The sequence below is a fragment of the Megalops cyprinoides genome, chromosome 14 (assembly GCF_013368585.1).
Source record: "Megalops cyprinoides isolate fMegCyp1 chromosome 14, fMegCyp1.pri, whole genome shotgun sequence".
NCBI lineage: Eukaryota > Metazoa > Chordata > Actinopteri > Elopiformes > Megalopidae > Megalops > Megalops cyprinoides.
The window spans coordinates 11103133-11122741 of NC_050596.1; the positions used below are offsets into that span (position 1 = coordinate 11103133).

Here is a 19609-nt window from a genome sequence, read left to right on the forward strand (position 1 = left end):
GCCATAGGGAACACCAACAGGGTCTGTCTGTAATCCACCCAAATGATCGGGTACGTCGTTAAATTCTGCCTGACTGGCATTAGTGACCAAATGAGGCCAATACCTCATCCCAAAAAGAACAACACGTTAGCCCTTATGAGAGCACCCCAGGGAGAACACTATCCGTACATGTAATAAAAATGCATTACTTCATCATTGCCCTCCGGCAGCCATGTCAAAAACGCAGCGAGTCGACCGCACTCGCGTTTTTTCACCAGGACTAATCCTCCAATGACCTAATCAGTTTCAGTCGCTTGACCCTTGATTACCCAAGAAAACAATGCAAAGAAAGGACAAAGAACAGACACGAGAATTGAAGCAAATTCAAAAAGGCAAACAAACAAACAAAAAAGAAAAAAAAAAACACGACCGCTGTGTTTCATCCTACATTTAAAAGCGCACAAGTGACTTTGGGGCGAAGCGTCAACTTGGTCCAGAAATTCCAGGTGCCCTGCCCCGCCCGCCCCGCCAGGGCGCTCTCACGGCCAGAGGCACTCAGTCACCTGTGGCCTACCCCACACAGCCTTGCCCTCAGGGCCCGCAGGGAGGGGAAAAAGGACAGAAATATCAACATAATAAATTAATTGTTTAAAAAAAAAAAAATCAACAGAAAACATGCAAGCTCTGGGGACCCATGTGACTGACCTTCAACATTAAAAACGTCTTTTTACCCCTCCCCTTTTCTTAACCTGCACTCCTCCCCCCACTGTTAGTTCTGTCCCACCGATGTGCATAGAACTATGGGATACAGAGCCTCCAGCTGGTGTCTATCTGTGTTTAGAGGCTGCAGCTCTCATCCCAAACTCTTCACTAGGCTACAGAATACATTCATTCTTCCACTGCACATCACGGGGGGGCCCAGAGTGTTCTTCACAAAAACGCACTTCTAACCTAATCTCTGACTTAATGTCCATTTCCTACAGATTGCATGCCCCCCCCCCCCCCAGTCATGGCACTGGGTATGTACTATTGCCTTCCCCACTTTCAGGCCACAAGGCCAGACCGTCTTCACTCATCCATCTTCTTTGGCTCTTTCGTCCTGGAGGGTGTGGCTTGTGCCATATTTGGAGGTTATGGGAGTGTCTTCTGCTAGGGCTGGGCAGCACACAACCTTTGACCTGCAGGGCGGGTGGTGGGGGTAGGGGAGGGGGGGTGTGTTGCACATCACTGCAGCTGCACTCTGTATGCGCAGATCAGCAGCTTGACCTACAAAAGAAGTAAACAAAATCAGTCAAATGACAAGTCATGAGTAAAGGGCAAAGATGCAGCGAGTTCAGCTAAGTGCATCCTCACGGAACCAGGAACCAAGGAATGTAACATTTCAGCCAACTGCTGGAAGAAAGATCTGAACCATTAGCTCTCTACAAAGGGAAGCCCTCCAGACAATTTAAATCAAGTCTGTCCCTGAAGAACCCTTTCACTCACACGGTCAGAGTGGGGTTTGCATAGCTATGGCCAAAAGGAGGCTCTGTGGTCCTTGTAAAAAGTTGGAGCCTCCTTGCCTGCAGAGCACAACACTGATCTAAACCAGTGTTTCTCTACCCTCTCCTGGAGTACCCCCTGCCCTGCATGTTTCAGATCTCTAAAACATGCAGGACAGGGGGTACTCCAGGAGAGGGTTGAGAAACGCTGATCTAAACTAATCAAAGTGCACTGTTGTGGAGAGCAGTGTTTGGATGGGAGAAAACCAGTCGATTACAGACAGCATACCAGAGCTGTACTTGCCTGACCAACTGAAGACGGAGGTCAGTGCCAATCAGTGGGATGTGACATTGAGAAAGATTCTGAATGGCAGTTAAGCATCCCGCCTGACACTGCAGAGGGATTTACTTTACTTTCCATCTCATTTAAAAAAAGCTCCCCGGCTGCAGCAGGATGGGAATCCTCCAGGCAGTGAGACACAGCGAGCCTAGCTTTGTGAGGGCCTTCAGCCGGAGTTCCAGCTCCTCTCCCTTACCTTGGCCGTGGGGGACTCCGCCAGCCGTATGAAGAGTTTGTTGAGGCCCTGCACGGGGCTGAAGGAATAGATGAAGTGGCTGTCCTGGTGGGGCACAGTGTGAAGACTGGGGTTAGCGTGGTGTGTCCTGTGTCAGCAAACAAGCAACGCTTCCAGAAAGCGGAGGCTAAGCTAAGGGTGCCAAGGCAAAAACTGCGGTGAGAGATAACAGCTCCCTTTCCCTGGCAAACCCATTACAGCGTAAGCACTAAAGCCCATTTTTATTCAAATGAACACTGTCACGAGTAATTGCAGTAAAGTGAGACCACTTACAGTTAACACCCTTTAAATGACTCACTAAACTCAGTGGTTTGGTCTTGTGTCTTGTAAAGGTGTTTTTTAAACTGAAATATTCCACTGCTCGAGCATCAGCACGAGCCCAACTCCCTGCTTTCAGGCAAACTGAAGTTTGCAGCTAACTTTTTCAGTGTAAATTTGACAACATGCAATAAGGCTCACAGGATGTTTTCTTTTATTCTTGCTCATAAACACATAGTAAAGGATGCTTTCGACTGAACTGAGCCTTTATCAACATTTTACATCTTTATGAACATATTTACATCTGGATGCTTACATTAAACAGCAGACATCAGAATGCTTAAACCTTCACTTTCATCAGCAGAGGTCTGCCCATTCATTACCGTGTCATATTGCAGTCTCTAAATTTTAAGATTCTGATAGTCATTGTGGGTTTGAGCAGAGGACAACACCAGGATTTACACTCTAAGTACACTGAACAGTGCCACAGCAATGTACCTGTATTACACCATCTCCTCAAGCAGAACTGCATGTAGACACTATACCCTTACATGTGAGGGAGTCTCAAACACGTTATATGAGTTACTGAACAAGAGTGCACCTCTCCTCTGGTTGTCACATATGGAATATGTATCGGCCTGCCCCTGTGACCCGACTCACCAGGAAGATGGGCAGCTGGAACTTGTCGTTGAGCACCACAGCATGGACGCTGCAGGGGCCACAGAGCCGGGCTGTGATCTCGCTCAGGAAGTTAGCGTGGAAGATGAAGAGGAGAATCCCTGACCCTGAGTGAGAGAGAGACTCTTCAGCGTGAACACATAACATTACGGGAACGCAACAGAAACGCAAGCCCTGGAAACGGCAGTGTGTCCACAAAAATGTTGACCGTCATGGCGTGTGTGTGTACGCTGGCTGTCGTACCTTCAGCAGGGCTGTGTGGGGGAGGTTTGTAGTTGAACTCCAGGGAGAAGTCGGGCCCCTCGCAGAGTCTGTGACAGGCCAGGGGGAACACGGGCTCCAGCAGGGCCAGCCGCGTTTCGAAGTACGCCCGGATCGTCTCCTCCGCCACGCTCGACAACCTGTGCATATGTGCACATGCAAAAAAATATTATTCACCATGTAGCCCAGTACTCATAACTGCCAAAAGAAACAATTCAACAATATACAGTGGAGTGGAGTAAAAGAAGAAACAGCTTATCTGATGAGGCAGCCCAACAAATTGATTCTGCTTTCTTTGCCTGACAGCTCAATAATACGTGGTAGGACACACAGGAATACACAAATTCGACAGTGTGGATACGTGTATATGCGTGGGACAGTGTGGGGGCGACGCAGACTCACGTGTTCATGTGGTCCTTGACGTAGTCGTACACCGTCACGTTGTTGCTGAGCTTGGCGAAGTGTAGGGCGTTGTTCTGGTGCTTGGACAGGATGTTGCAGTCCGCCCCGTACTCCAGCAGGAGGCGCACTACATCAGCGTTCCCCCTCTTGCAAGCCTATAGGAGCAGAGAATCACCTCAGTGGCACAGTGACACTCTCACAGGGCTGAGCATGCAATACGCCAAAAAGCATTTGCAGGTCACATGACCCTGTTTATGGTGTGTCACGGTCATGCGCACTGCAAAGTATTGAGTCTTACAGGGCTCAGCATTCTGTTGCCTGTATCAGGGTGTGTCTAATGAAAGGAGAAACCAACTGAAGGAGAAGGTCAGTGTTCACAGAGAGCAGAGGAGAGGCTCCTCTCCAGGATCTCTCTCACCTTCATGAGCGCCGTCTCTCCGCCCAGCGTCTGTGCGTTGACACAAGCCCCTGCCTCGAGCAGGATGGCCACCGTCGTCAGGAAGTTCTGTTGCACACAGACCGTATCAGAGTGGTTAGGAAGGAATCAACCACACACACACACACACTCTCACGCAGAGAGTACAGGATGTTTAAGTAGGAAGTCCGCGTATGCAAAGAAAGGCGCACACACACCAGAGAACACCAGGCACACAAGCCAGAGATGCGCACATAAACGCTCACACGCACAGGACCACAGAGAGGTCAGGGTGGAACTCCACACATGCATGCCGGTGTGGGAACCTTGTGTTAGTACAGACTGAAGCTGGAGGCGTGGGGGCCACGGATAACAGTAGGTCAGTTGATGTTTATAAATATACAAAGATGAATGAATGGGTTAATGACAGGAAAGTCAGTGTAAGGTCATGTGGATTAATGTTTAAACAGGCAGCTATGACCCTCTGAATGATTGGAATAATTACAAGATGGGCAGTATATGGCTGTATGCATGAATGGATGAGTGAAAAGTCCACCAGTTTATGGATGAATGGGAATGAATGAAAGAACATCATAACAGGATGGACAGCATATTGTTATAGGGATGAATGGGAGAACCAGAACCATATGACCGTATGGATGACTGGAGGAGGACAGGCGGGGCGTGGCTGTATGTATGATTGGAGGAGGACGGGCGGGGCGTGGCTGTATGTATGATTGGAGGAGGACGGGCGGGGCGTGGCTGTATGTATGATTGGAGGAGGACGGGCGGGGCGTGGCTGTATGTATGATTGGAGGAGGACGGGCGGGGCGTGGCTGTATGTATGACTGGATGAGGACGGGCGGGGCGTGGCTGTATGTATGATTGAAGGAGGACGGGCGGGGCGTGGCTGTATGTATGACTGGATGAGGACGGGCGGGGTGTGGCTGTATGTATGATTGGAGGAGGACGGGCGGGGCGTGGCTGTATGTATGACTGGAGGAGGACGGGCAGGGCGTGGCTGTATGTATGATTGGAGGAGGACGGGCAGGGCGTGGCTGTATGTATGATTGGAGGAGGACGGGCAGGGTGTGGCTGTATGTATGATTGGAGGAGGACGGGCAGGGCGTGGCCCAGTGCATTACCTTCTCAGCAGCGTGCATGAGCGCGGTGGTGCCGTTCTTCTGCCGGCCGTTCACCTTCACCCCCTTCTTAATCAGCAGCCGCAGGATGTCGTCCTGCCCCCCCGCCGCCGCCAGCATGGCCAGAGACATCCCGCTCGAGTCCTGCAGGGGGCGCAACACCGTCACGGATCACAGCAGGAGCGTCCCGCGTTTACATTACATTATGGCCATTTACCAGACACTCTTATCCAGAGCTACTTACATAGGTTACAATTTTTACATGTTATCCATTTATACAGCTGAATATTTACTAAGGCAATTCTGGGTACCTTGCCCAAGGATGCAGCAGCAGTGCGCCAGCAGGGAATCGAACCGGCAACCTTTCAGTTACGAGTCCTGCTCCTTACCTATGCTACACTGCCACATAACAGGGTGCAGGGTTGGTGGGGGTTAAGGCTCTGAGCTCACATACTCTATGCCACCCACCGCTGACTTTCTACTGGGGCAGCTCACATGCTAAGCGTGGTGCAAAACGTGAGACAGAGGTCTGGTGTGCTGTAAAGGAGATGCGTGAGATTAAACTATAACCTCCTGGTCCAGATTGTAGTCCTCTTTGGAATTGAGTGCAAGCTTCACTGCAATGTAGTCTCCAGTTTTCACTGCGTCCCGGAGTTCACCTGGAGTAAAGATGGAGAGAGAGAAAATGGGGGTTACCCAACAAATCTGGGCTTCCCTTAGGGACATCCTGTTAGTGCAGTCATTATACTTTCCATAATATCACACTCCATTAGATGTTTCCTGCCATGTCCGTCCGTCAAGAGTTTGTGAAATTCAGACAGATGAGACAGGGGCAGAGACCGCCTCTGTGGCTGCTCTGTGTGTGTGTGTGTGTGTGTGTGTGTGTGTGTGTGTTTCGCACTCACTGGGAGTTATAGTTGCAGCAGAGAGAATCTCATCCTCTCCGTTTAAGTGTTTCTGGAAGTCCTCCAGTGTCATCCAGTCCAGCTTGAGATCCACCCCGAGGTTCAGGGAAGCCTGCCCCCTGTCTGTCACACACAGTACACACACATTTCATTACGCTGCACTACATTCACCTTCTCTTGTGCAGGCAGATAGGCATGCGCTTCATTATTCTCAATAGTGAGTGCATAGAGGCTGACGCCGTACCCAGGGTCCTGTCGGCATTCCCCAGCAGGTCCTGAGGTTCCTGATTGTCGTCGCAGCCGACGTAAAGGTGCGGCTCGCTGCCGTCCCGCCTTCTCCTCCGCTCCTTCCACCTCCCGGCCGCCGCCGCCGCGTCGTCCGCCGGCTCGGGAGACGCCACCCCGGGCGCCTTCTTCTCCCACCGACCTCCCCGCGTCTCCTCGGGCCTCTCCCTCCTCTCCCGCGGTTCGTCCTTCTTTTCCCTCGGCTCGTCCTTCTTCTCGCGTGGCTCCTCCCTCCTCTCTCGTGACTCGTCCTTCTTTTCTTGTGGCTCCTCCCTCCTCTCCCTCGACTCCTCCCTCTTTTCTTTAGCCTCTGCCTTCCTCTCCAGGGGGTCTCCGGCCGCCCTGGACTCTGTTAGCTCATCGGCTCTTCCCCGCTCCATGTCCGTCTTCCCTCGCCTGTCCGTAAGGCTGTCCGTACTCACCCTCCTCTCCTGCCTCTCCTCTGTCTCCTGGGCAGAGGGGCTCTGCACTGGCCGTGGAGCTGAGAACACAGACAGGTTGGCTTCATTAAAGTCAATCTACACGTTCTAACAACCAAACACTGCTCTGAATTTAGTTTTAGAAATACCCAACACTTACTATTTTCTAGGAAAAGCTGCACTCTGCATTTATAGTCTACAAGCTTTTCAAGCTGTTCAACACAGCGTGCCAGAAAATATCGCACATACACCTGGGTCCAAAATTATTGGGACACACTTTTTTTTCCAAAAACCCACAATATTTTTGCTGCATATTCCATCAGACATTGGGAAAGTCATATTTATGTCAATGTCAATTTCAGCTTCATCTGTGACCATGTTCCAACCTTGTTAGGTTTATATAGGCTTCAGTAGGAGTGTTCAATTAGGGGGCAGGGCAACGTTCAATCAGGCCTAATTGAAGTGAGGGTCATTTTTGTTCACTTGTCTGCACTCAATAAGTATGTAGGTACCTTTTAAAATTAAGTTAATGTCATGGAATTGTCAGTTTGTTTGGCAGAATATATATACATATTATTAAAATGTTGGAAATAAGGGTAGTCATCATGCAATCATGTGCCAACCACATAAAGAGATGTTTTGAAAATGTTAATAGTCGCCAAAACATGTAACTGTTTTCGCCACACCATAAATTAGGTTCGAGTGATAAAACTAATAGCTACATGGACACATCCACACTTAACCACAAAATGCCCAGGTGTCCCAATAATTTTGGACCCTAGTGTATGTATTTTTTTATTGACTCGTGTGCGGTGCGGATATATCTGTGCCAATTTTTAGATGACTGAGTCGACTGAGATTTACACAATGCTTTATTATAGTGCTCCCTCAGTCCTTGGTCGTCTTTCTTGTGACATTGAGACTTAGGCGTCCGCTTCCACTCAACGAAACTCAACCTCTGACGAGAACAGAGGCCCTGTTCTCCTCTGGGTCGTGTACCAGCTTCCCTTCCCATCAGCTGCTGAGAGGTGATAACGCTGTGAGCAGCGCGTCTGCTGCGACTTGGTTTCCTCTTCAGAAGTTAGCTCACATCTGTTATCTAACTCAACTGAGTTTCATGCTGTCGTCAGCAAATTTATATATTATACGGTAGCGTTTTGCTATTTATAATTACAATGTGCCAATCAGATGTCCCTCTACCTTATGCCAAGCATCTCGTTGATTCTATTACTTTCACTCCAGAGGACTTCCTTTCAGCTACTGAAGCATCACTGCATCATTGATATTCTATTAAGTTACATCCCCTATGACTTCAATTGCATTCACATCAAATAGTCTGAAGTGCTGTGATAATTCCTTTATGAGGGCTATCATATAAAGCTTGACTAAATCACTGAAAACACTCGAGACAAACCAAGTGGCGCGAGACGAATTTAAAAACGGTAGCGGGAGGCGTTTAGACAGGGTCCGGCTGAAACGCCTCACAGCGTCCCCTGCATTGCAGATCCCCTTTCCCCCTCACCCTCCGAGCTCTTGGTCTCCCGCTTGGCCTTCTCCGTCCTGTCCTGCTCCAGTTTCTGAACCGGCGACTCCTTCGAGGTTTTCCCCTTTTTCTCCGTCTTCCCCGGGGTCTGTAAGTCAGAGGAGAACACGTCACACGTCCGCCTTGCCATTGTACCTGCTACCAGGCACTCCTCCTCCATCACCTCGTCAATGGTGCGTCAAAACTAAGGCTGCTTACTGAAAGGACGGTACAAATTGTTGCTACTCTCACCAGTGCAGGGATCACAACGCACGTCGAATGGGGAAACGCGGAACTGTACACATGACTTCATCTTGTGATAGGTAAATGTCAGCTTTTGTGTTGCAGAAAGGGAAGGGAAGGCACTGATTTTTGAAGGTGGGGACACGACACACCCATGTTGAGGAACAGCAGCAGGTACGGCTCTCTGCAAAAGTGTGACTGCATGGTTCATTTCCCTGTCATTGCCTTGTTAATACTGAGAGAAATTAACACAACCACAGCGTGCACCTTCCTCTTACAGAGTAGTAGGCCTTGAGCACAGCTTCATTAAATCTGTGAAATAAGGTAAGCTGAAGCATCAGTTACAGCTTTATAAAGACGTTTGCCTTGTACTACCTCTAGCCTCCGTGTGCTTGGAGGTTGGGGTGGTTATGAGAAAACTAAACTGTTGTTCACAAAACAAAAACATCTGCCAAGTCTCTAGCCTGCTCAACAGCATAGGAAATGTACTTAGATGTGTGATTGGATATGAGCGAAGCAATGATCAGATGCAAGACTAGTGATTGGACATGAGAGAACTGAACATATCAGAGCAGTGATCACACAGGAGATTAGTACACATGTGAGAGAACCTTTGGCGTGGTGGTCTTCGCCTGCTCGGCTCTGCTCTCCATGGGCGGGGCATGAACGGACTGTCGCCTTGGAACCCGGTCCTTGGCCTCACAGTTCAGCAGGAACTTCTCGAACAGGTTGGTGGAGACCGGCTGGTCCTTTTCCATGGCGTCCTCCTGCTTTCCTGGCCATGAGGAGGAGGAGGAGGAGGAAGGGTCTTTGACCTTCGCGTTGGCATCGTCCTCCTTGGCGGTGGCGCCGGTTGAGGAGGAGGGAGAGGAAGAGGCCCTCTGGGCGGCAGCCTCCTTGGCTTTGCTCTTGTTCTTCCTCTTGACGGAGCCGACGGCGGCGGCCTCGCTGGAGTCTGAGGAGAGGAGGGCGGGCTCGTCCTCGGCGCCGCTGCGGGGGACCTTGCTGTGGCTCTTGCTGGCGCTCTTGGAGCTCATCAGGCTCTTGAGCTTCTGCTGGGCGGTCTCCTTTTGAGGGGGCGGGGACTTCTTGCCCTTCTTCTCCTGGATGAGCTCTCTGATGCCCTGCAGCTTAAGCCCCACCCTGTTCTTCTTCTGCTTGGCCTTCGCAGACTCTGCCTCCTCCCCCTGCTTCTCCGCCGGATTGGCGGGGGTGGCGGGGGTCCCCTCGGGGGGCTCCCAGCTCTCGGTGTCTGCCATGTCCGTCGGCATTTTGGGAGACTCCCACGGCGCTTCACAGAGTTCCCCTTCTGCATTGGTAGACCCTTCCTCCTCCTCCTCTTCCTCCTCCTCCTCATCCTCGGTGGAGTCCAGCTCCTTTCGGTGATCCTTCCTCTTCTTGCCCTCTCCGCTGTCCTTCCTCAGCTTGCCTCCATCTTTGCCCTTGTCTTTCTTCTGCTTGCCTCCATCTTTGGGCTTGTCTTTCTTGTGTTTCTTGGGCGTGACGGGCGCCTCCTCCTTGTCCTCCGACTCGATGGCCCTCTTCTGGCTGCGGGGCGGGGCTGGGGGCAGGGGCGGGGCCGGCGCGGCGGGGGCGCTCTCCTCCTCCTCCGACACCGTCCCGTCAGACTCCGGCGCCGGCAGCGCCCTCTCCTGCTTCCACTTCTTCTTCTCCTTCTTCTTCTCCTTCCTGTGCGCTTCAGGCGAGAGGTCCACAATCGCTTCCTTTGATTTCTTCTTTTTCTTCTTCTTCTTTGGAGGCGACGCGTCCCTCTTTTCGTCCTCGCTCTCCGAGTCGGCATCGAAGAGGTCGCTCTTCATGGGCAGCTTCTTATGGTGGAAGAACAAGAAAAAAGATGACAGTCATTTAGGCCAATCAGAGAGGGTATTTTTGTTAAGGAAGGATGCACAGTGACAACCTCCCACCTTACACTGGTACTCAAGACTGGAATTTCTAGCATTCATACATAAGCTCATAACACTGCCACTACTGCCTGTCCCATTGTACCATCCTCGGGAATGGAACTTCTGATTGTGAAGTGGTTCTGCATGATGGGACATGGTGGTTAAACAAAAAAACAACATTAATATACATGTCCAGACTTTGGACCGATATGTAGCAGATTGGATCAAAGCACAGTTTAACTCATCATGAATTGCAAAACTGAATAAGGGAGCTTTATATCACAACCTAAAGGGGACCATGGACAGAACCACAACACAACCAGGGCTCAAATCTTTTTCCACCTGAGCTACTCCTGGGGAACATTTTGAGCCAGCCTCAGACACTAATCACATAATAGAATCGGTTACAATAAACCCAGCAAAAGACAAAAATGATATGGCAACATGGCCCTGTTTTTGGTATCAAGTTAACACTAATAAATGTTAATTGATCAAAAAAAAAGTTTTTTAGCAGCTGATGGAATCGAATCAACGGTGGGTAGTACCGCCTAATTAGGGCCCAGCAGTGGCCATCTGGTCTTGCTGCGGTCAAGAGGGCCGGCTCGCTGGGGCTCAGTGTGTCTGCTGGGACAGGCCGCTTTAACCAAGCCAAGGATTAGCAGGAGGTGAAAGCTCATATCCGCAGCTGTGAGACTGCTGATCCTACCCATGATCCTCTCTGCTCATTAGAGCTGTCTTGGGGGCCCTTCTCCTCTCCGTGCTTAAAAGAGCTCAGCGAGTACGCTTCTCTGTTTACTGAAGCAAAGCCGTTAACCCCTGCAGTGCCGCGCAGGGACAGCTTTTCCGCAACGGCTATCGGAGTGGATCAGCGGAACTCGCATTTTGCGGTTAAATATTAACGTGGAAGGCAACGTAAGGGATACACTGTGGTAACCTTGGGGTAAACCCATGCTGCAAGAGCCTCGCTGTGGGCAGATCAAAAGATCACATCAGTGAGAAGAATAAAAAGACATCTTTTGTTTTTTTTTTGTCTTCGTGAGACCCACGTCTCATGTGAAAGAGGTGCTCTCAGACGCTCCTATGAACTTTGACCCCATGTTATCGCGGCTCAGTTTGGGCAAGGCGGTGATGTATTGCGTTTCCCTACTTAAATAGCACGGCGATGAATAACATATAAGCAGATTTAAAAAGGAACCGGGGCTTTAAAAAGAGCACTCTCTTGCTGCAGTGTCAAAGCAGCTGCAGCTGAAACGCGCTACAGAGTGCCTGACCTCTCTTTGTCTGCGTCAGCTGCGCATCCCCCCCACCCCGAGGCGAGGGTGCGGCTTTGGGCTCCTACCTGCCCCTGTTGGGCCCCTCTGCAGCCTACTGGCTGTCATCTCCACCTGTGTTTCTCCACCTGCGTTGCACTAACAATAACAACACCAAAAACTGGTCCGAGATCTCTGCTGAATCTTAAATCCTGCCTGACATAGTGCTACGATCCTCCATAACACACACACACATACACACAAAACCTTTCTCGCAGCCCGGCACTCTCAACCAAAACCGGATTAAAAAGCTTTTAAATCTTTTTTTTTTTAATCTATTCACGCAGGAGCCGGATCTATAGAGAGGATGTGCAGAATCAGGGGGTGAGATGGAGTCTGTCTCTCTCCATCAGGGAGCGTCAAAATACACAGCCTTTCGATTGCGTCCACAGCAGGAGGTGTGAAGTCACACAGGCTCCTACTCACCATGTAATTTAGCTGTCAGCTGTTCTAAGCACTGATCCTACATCAGTTTTTCGGATTTCTGTCACGGTTAAGTTCAGTCCCGGCTGTAGAGGCCAGAGGCGGATCTGCCCAAAAAGGCAACCTTGTTCAAGGAATCCTGCTCATGGAGCTGACGCACTTATAGCTATTCTCCACAAATTCACTCAGCATTAGGACTGGAATTAGCAATAGGAATGTCACAAAACATGAACACAGTCATCTTGGACAACACTGCCTTTCAGGACACATCTGACTGTAGGCAGCCACTCCCTTGTCCTTAAGTTCAGCAATGCGGTTGGGTTAGCTGATCCCAGATCAGGGCATCGCTGCCGTTTGGCTCAGCGGGGCGTCAGAACTCACCACAGCCAGGTCTTTCTTGGGCTTGCTCTCCGCCACCTTTTTCCTGTAGGCCAGCAGCACCTCCCTGCAGTCCTCCAGGTGGGCCTCGGGCTCCCAGGTGTCATCGTCCGACGTGTAGTTCTTCCAGCGAACACGGTACAGGACCTCCCCCTGGGGGAACACAGGAGAGGTCAGGAAAGGACAGGAGAGGGGCAGAAGGCAGCAGGACACGTTGCGTTATGTCCTGACAATCAGCTTGAACTCTGCACTAATTACAATGTGCAACAGTGACCAGCACATGACCAGCACATTGTATTTTTACTGTCAATACTCTGGACTTGCATGTGGAAAATGCAAGCAGCCGCTGACACGTATGCCTGCTCAGTCAGTAAATCATGTGACCAAACACCAAGGTATGTAAGAGACTGGCTGAGAAGACATCTTATCCAGGCCATGAACTCCAGGGATGCACCTTTTTAGACTCCTGCAAAGTGTTAAAGGAAGTGCTACACCACACTGGAGCTGGGTTTTTAGCCAGGAGGCTGTAGGACCTAATTCCAGGTCATTGCTGTTGTACCGCTGGGCACTGTACTTAATCTGAATTGTTTAAGTAAGTATCCAGCTGAGCATGCTTCTAACACAAACACAAAGTGTTCAAAATGTACACAATGCTCCGTCTCCTCCCGCTAAACATTTAACATTTATCCAAAAGCGGAAATCCATCTTAATGCAAATGTGAACCTGGGAGATCACTGACGGTTGCCAAATCAGAGAGTAGTGTCTATAGGATAAAGCTTTGATCAGGCCTTTCATTTGTGCCCGCTGTACCGGCTTTGTTGAGCCGCCCGGCGCGCCCGCGGAAACCGGCTCTCGCGCCGCGCGGCGTGCGTGGAACGGGAGATGAAAACCGGCGCCAGGTGCACGCAGCCGTTTGATTTCCGCTTTGCATCTGAAAGGAGCTCCGCGGCCGCGTTTGAACCTGAAAAGCATCACTCCCTGGCACACCGCGCCGGGGAAGATTGTTATTTTTTTCTGCTGTGTTTTTTTAATTCACATTAACCCCGCTGGCTGGGAACCTACAGCGCTGCCCCATCCGCGTGCAGGCGACTGCGGCGGGAGCGGTGCCCAGACTGGCACCCACGCATCACTGGCACCACCCTGTTGACATGGAACACAGCTGACAATAAGGAGCATTCATTAGCCTGTAACAGGACACACACAGTCTCTCTCTTTACACCCCCCCCCCCCCCCCCCCCCACCTCCCCCCTGGCTCCCCTCTCTCTTTCACTCCCCGATGCTCGCTCTGCCTGCTTCTGTTGTTGCTTTTTGTCTCTCTCTCTGTCCCTATCGGTCTCTCTCCCTGCCAGCGACTCTATCCGTTTCTAACCCACAGGGCGATGCATTCGTTTCAGCAGCGGGAACACAAGCCAAGCTGCTGGTTATTTTATTATGAGAGAGGCAGTGAGGTTTCAGTGTGGGTTTTGGTGAGTTTCCACCATATGGGTGCTACAGCCAACCACGCTGTACTCCGTGTGTGTGTGTATGTACGTACGTGTGTGTGTGTCTGTGTGTGTCCTCTCTCCTCTGAAGGCTGCGCCAGTGTCTGTGCCTCCACCTCCTTGTTTCTTTATGTCTCCAGACTTCCCTTTGGCCCGGCGCAGAGAGAGACGGCTGAGCTCTGATTGGCCGGGAGTGACAGACCGGCGATACTTTCCGTCTCTGGCTGCAGCGTCAGCTCCTCCCCCCACCCGACCGTAGCAGAGGGTGCCGTGACAACTGGGCGTCTCTGTCAGAAACAGGCAGGGGCTGCCAGACACACACACACACACACACACACACACACACACACACACACACACACACACACACACACACACAAACACACACACGCCGACGCTTACGCTCGCAAACGCCCTCGGACATGCATACACATCCAAGCACAAAAAACACACTGACTATGGTTTCACATTCCCACGCAAAATATCACTCGCAAGCAGTCTCCACAGCCCCCCTCTACAGCTCTCCCATGCACTCACAAACACAGCCTCGCCTCACGCACACGCCATCCTCCTGTCTCCGACTGCGCAGCGGTGAGGCTCCCTGAGCGAGCCGTGTTACACGTGTGCCGGTGAATAAATCATGCGCAGTCCAACGCCGAGGCCTTTTCTGCTGTTAGTCTGTGCCGTTCACAGGGCCTTCCTGAAGATGCGGTCATTTATTAGGACGCTACATAGTGGAGAGTCCGCACGGATTCACTGATCTTTACACCACACGGGCGGCTTGTGACATTCACTCCGTCCGCCACATTAGCTAGGTAGTTAGCACATCGGCCTCATTAGCATTAAGATCAGTGAGTGTGCACAGGAGAAGCCTGCTAAAACGCGGCCCGGGCTGATGGGAGATTAAGCTCAGAGCCCGCAATTTGTGGAAGACATTTAGATTAGACCGGCTCTCCGCTTCATATGCTGTCGGTGCTCGTGGAAAAAATGTCACATACCCCTTTCCCGTATGTGTGGACAGCAGCAATGTTCACAAGCTGCATTACAGCCAGCAGACAAATCTGCAGCATGTTTTCACACCAAGACGCCCATTACTGCTACTGTGCCGACCTGTGAAAAACACCCAAAGCAGCTGGGGTTATCAGAATCACTATGAGGCTGCAAAAACACCTTACAAATAAACAGCTCATTTTCCATAAATCCGAGTACAGCATCAACAGCGTGCCATACCAACAGCTTTAACAGCCATGCAACAATAATTACTGATGGTTCTTTACCCTAACTTATCATGGGTTAATTTCTCCTAGCTAGCTTAAAGGGTCATTTTTCTGCATGCTGTTTACTTGTGTTTATGCCTGCACGCAGTGTTTTAGGGTCCATACAGAAGCTGTAGGCTGCTATACAGACAGCATCACTCCAGAGCTATAGCAGTGTAGGTAACGGACACCAGTTTGCAGTACTGTCCCCCTCCCCCAACCCTGTGGGTCTCAACTCTGTGCTCATCCAGCCGGTACACCCCATCCTACCGACTAATGTTCACACAAACGTTAGAGCAACGCTGTGGCAACAGGAGAACATTGCCACAGCGGTGCGGAAGCTGGAATGTAACATGATAACCAGACACCTGTCAGACTCTCCGGTGTCTCACGAGGATGGGCGAGACACGACCGGGGTTTGTCCAGACAACCTGTGACCCGCTTCGCGAATGAAAACAACTTCTGTCTGGAGCAGAGAACCTGGCACGCTTGGCCAGTCTAGCGCTTCAAACATACACACGCCTTGATGTGACGGCGGGGTAACCTAGTTAGTAATTGTCTCAACATTACGCCAATGTTGTAAAAAAAAAAAAAAAAAAAAAACAGTTTTATCATGATTTTCAATGGCTGCTGCATGACTTTCAATGGCCGCTGAGGCCTGGACACACCCAGTTTTTGTAGAAAACTACAAAAAAAATCTGATGTGAGATAAACTAAGATAAAAAAAGCATCACTGTTTCTGCTCTCCTGAGAGGCACGACAGCCCTTAAATGCAGAGAAAAGTGCTCCGTGAAACATGTTCCTCCACTCCTGAAAGTCTCCTGGAAGAGGGTGTGCTTTTTGCAGAGGGACACGTTTAGATGGCAGAGACAAAGTGGCCGGGTTTTCCCTGACGCGGGGCACTTCACACTAGCGTGGGGGGGCGACGACGACAAGGAGGGTGGAGGAGGAGACAGAGCAGACCCCTCTGCGACAGCGTAACTGTCTGCTACTGATAACAGGGCCAAAGTCCACATCGCCAGAGAGTGAGGCCGAGTGGTGTGTTTAAACTAAGATCTGGACTTTTACCACACATCAGCACGTGTGTGAGATGTTGTGCAACGTGTTTGGGGTATATGTTGCCCACAGTGAAGGGGGGGGGGGGGCCGAGGGGGCGGGAGTGGGAAAAGTTTGTTGCCGCAGTCAACAGACTTCTTCCCCACAAGCTGGCAAATTTTAACGTCCACACGTTCAGTGCGGCAAGGTTTTCCCCCTCCAACCAAGTCTGGACTTCCTGAGAGGGGCGTCTAAGTGACACCACAACAAACAGGGCCAACTGCTGCAGCCAACGGACGGACGGGATGCGCGCTGCGCACAGGCGTGCTGGGCTAACTAATGAGCCCTGTCACAGGCTGGAAGTCTGTCTCTCTGAAAAACAGGGTGATGGCGAATCATTAGCGATGCAAGTCGCAGCAACAGCAGCGTGAAGGGGTCCTTTAACTGCTGCCCACTTCATTTCTGCATTTCAATTTCCTACCATCCTTTAATTTTTAGCACGTTCTCGACATAAAATGAAATGCACCCAGTGTATTTACAGGTTTCATTTAAAGGAAACTATCCATCCCTAACGTTGGCTATGTATTCATCCTTAGCTAGCTATCTGATTTCATGCGTGTGAAGTGTAGCTAGCCAGCAAAAGAGTATAAACTGAGGATAATGATCGCATCCACTTGTACATTCATGCCTAAACGAATGGATATACATTTGATCTGACATGACTAGCTATCTCTAGCCATTTCTCTCAAATAACTGAGCTACCACGAGTCTTCGGGAACCTTCTATCTGCAAAGTAAACCATAACACACAACTTGTTAGCTAGGGGAACTAGCTATCAACTACGTCCTCGCCTGTTAAGAATACCTTTATGTAAATGTTACGACACAAACAACTCCCGGTTACGATAGGCCTAACGTTTGCTTATTATTCTCGACCACCAATTTAAAAGTAGACCCGGTCATTAAACTTAGAGTTTGCCATCTACAACGTTACAGCTGTAGCTGTCCCAGCAAAGCTAAGTTAGCCAAACGTTATCTGTCATCGGGATACATTCTTCTGAGCTGTTACTCAACAACTGGTGTTTAAAAGGAATAAAAAGAACTAACAATGTCACACTTTTCTGTGACTGGTTAGTTACAAATAGTTTAGTTTCACATTCGTACGACACTGGCCAGCTAGCAGCCTAGCTAAACATTGGGGTGGTTGTTTTGGCAACCGGGGTCACGCCTGCATTTTGATAACTTGCCGTGACAACGTAGGCTGTGCAAGAAGTAGCTAGCAAGCTAGCTAGCCACAAAGTACTCCCGGGCAGAGTGTCAAACATCAGTCCTAACTGACGAAAGGGAAAAGACTGTGTACGAATACGCGATAAAGGCGGCTTTGCATAATGTGATCACCTTGTGCGGGCTTTCAGATATTTCAACTGCGCCTTCAAAAGTTACGCTGCAGAGAAAACACCCATTTCTTAAACAGCATCAACCCATTTTTTCCTCCCAAGATCGGTCAATCCCAGCGCAACTGCTCACCTCCTCCACTCGCATGTCAATAATCCTCTCCACTTCGTACACATCCTCCTCCTCGTCCTGTTCGCTGTCTCCGGGATCGGACCTTTCAGCCCCCGTTGCCGTTTGCTCCATTCCGCTCTCTTTAAACAGCTTTAATTTAACTAAAACTTGTGGCCAGACTCCCTAGGTGTGTAGTCACACAACCTAGGCCGCACTAGCTTTTTTTCGTCTACTGTAACGAAGTGGAAGACTGGGCGGGGCGGTTGTTTAAGGGGCGGGTTTATCAACCGACCAATCATATTAATGGTAGGAGTGACAGACACCGGAGAAATCCAATCCCACCGAACAAATGAACAGGTGCAGTAGGATTATGGGAAATTACTCCTCACTCCAAACAGAAACAACTGCGGCTAATAATAGTGTTTAACGTAGCGAACTATCCCGGCTGATGTGCAACACCGTGCGCAGTATGACGGGGTGGTACATGCTTTGCATGTATTTGATCTTGTCAAATATTTTTCCCCAGTTTTTGGGAGATGTAGACTCGAGTCAAATTAGATTGCTTCAGTCCTGACGTGTCTCAGTGAAATACTCGTGACTTTAATCGGACTTGGAAGTTGACAAGGAAAGACTTGTTCAAACTGACCGGACAGCGTCTGAGTGTAATTCTCCCCTTCGCTCAGCTATTTCACCCCACACTTCCGCTAGCGCAGCACGTTCTTTGGACACATGCCGGACAGCCGCTAGCTCAGTATGTGGCAGCGGTCAGACAGCATGTTCACGATTTCGTCACTGTCGTCGTCGTTTTGTTTTATTATGATTCGTGACCAAAATAGCTTGCGGGGCAGGGTTTCACCGTCTTCCCTGGTTACCTAGTTACATGCAACCAGTAAAACGTGCAAGGTATCTATTGTGTAAGGAAACAACTATTTTATCATTTTGAACTGTATTGTGAAAGAGCGTTTCTACGAAATATTAATTAATGGGTTGACATGGGATTTGCTTCGCGATCCCATAACGTGATTGATGGCATACCTACTTTCCAAATATAGCAGACAAAGGTCATTTTTTGTGCTCCCAAGCCAACACTAAATGACCTCCACTGCTTGGGAAGAGGCACCACTCCCCTGGCCTGCCCTCTCCCTGCCCTTCACAGGAGATCTGCTGCCACATTTGTTATTCCCAGGAGGTGAAACGTATGTAAGGACAGACCACTGGCATGCACCTAAAGTAAGCACTGATGGGCTTTAGTGTGCAAAGTTATTGACCTTACCCCACCTTGCCAGTTGATGTAGGACGATACTGTTGTACTGTCTGTCTGAATTATAGCATGTTTGTGGGGGACAACTGAGAGTAAATAAAGTAGGACTCAGAAAACTGCAAGGAGGTGGCAGTTTGCTCAAGAGAAGCCCCACAGACCACATGGGGACATCCTCTCACAGATGGCTCCACAGCCTGCCTGAGTGGCACCTGTAGTTTCCGTTGCCCTTGAACAGTGGGGGGGTGGCTGGGATTGGAGGCAAGTGTGCTTGCACAACTGCCCTAGAAATAGCACCCCAGTCTGAGGCATCCAAAGGGGTTCTCATTCTTAGATGGGGGTCGATGTCCATTTCTGAAGCTGACTCCCCATTGATGAAATCTGCCTGCTGAGACACACTGAGGGCTTGCACAGAGCAGAGGTCCCAAACTGCAATCTACAATTCTTCAAGTGCTTGTTAAAAACCACCAAGTACTTGTTGCAAAACTAGCTAC

General features: G+C 50.1%; 1 protein-coding gene across 2 annotated transcripts; it reads right to left on the bottom strand.

The window, feature by feature from the left end:
* Positions 1 to 1016: 1016 nt before the first annotated feature.
* LOC118789541 (M-phase phosphoprotein 8-like) lies at positions 1017 to 18077 on the bottom strand. 2 transcript variants are annotated; one of them, XM_036546014.1, is made up of 14 exons: positions 17879 to 18077; positions 12584 to 12733; positions 9177 to 10391; positions 8323 to 8431; positions 6341 to 6862; positions 6097 to 6219; positions 5762 to 5850; positions 5195 to 5335; positions 4053 to 4139; positions 3635 to 3789; positions 3215 to 3372; positions 2954 to 3078; positions 1997 to 2080; positions 1017 to 1245 (listed from the first exon to the last, which is right to left on the bottom strand). In XM_036546014.1, exons 1-14 carry the CDS (start codon positions 17987 to 17989, stop codon positions 1204 to 1206), a joined length of 3111 nt encoding a protein of 1036 aa, XP_036401907.1. In that variant the 5' UTR covers positions 17990 to 18077; the 3' UTR covers positions 1017 to 1203. The 2 variants fall into 2 exon arrangements, with proteins under 2 accessions (XP_036401907.1, XP_036401905.1); XM_036546012.1 differs by having other exon boundaries at positions 9177 to 10394.
* Positions 18078 to 19609: the final 1532 nt, after the last annotated feature.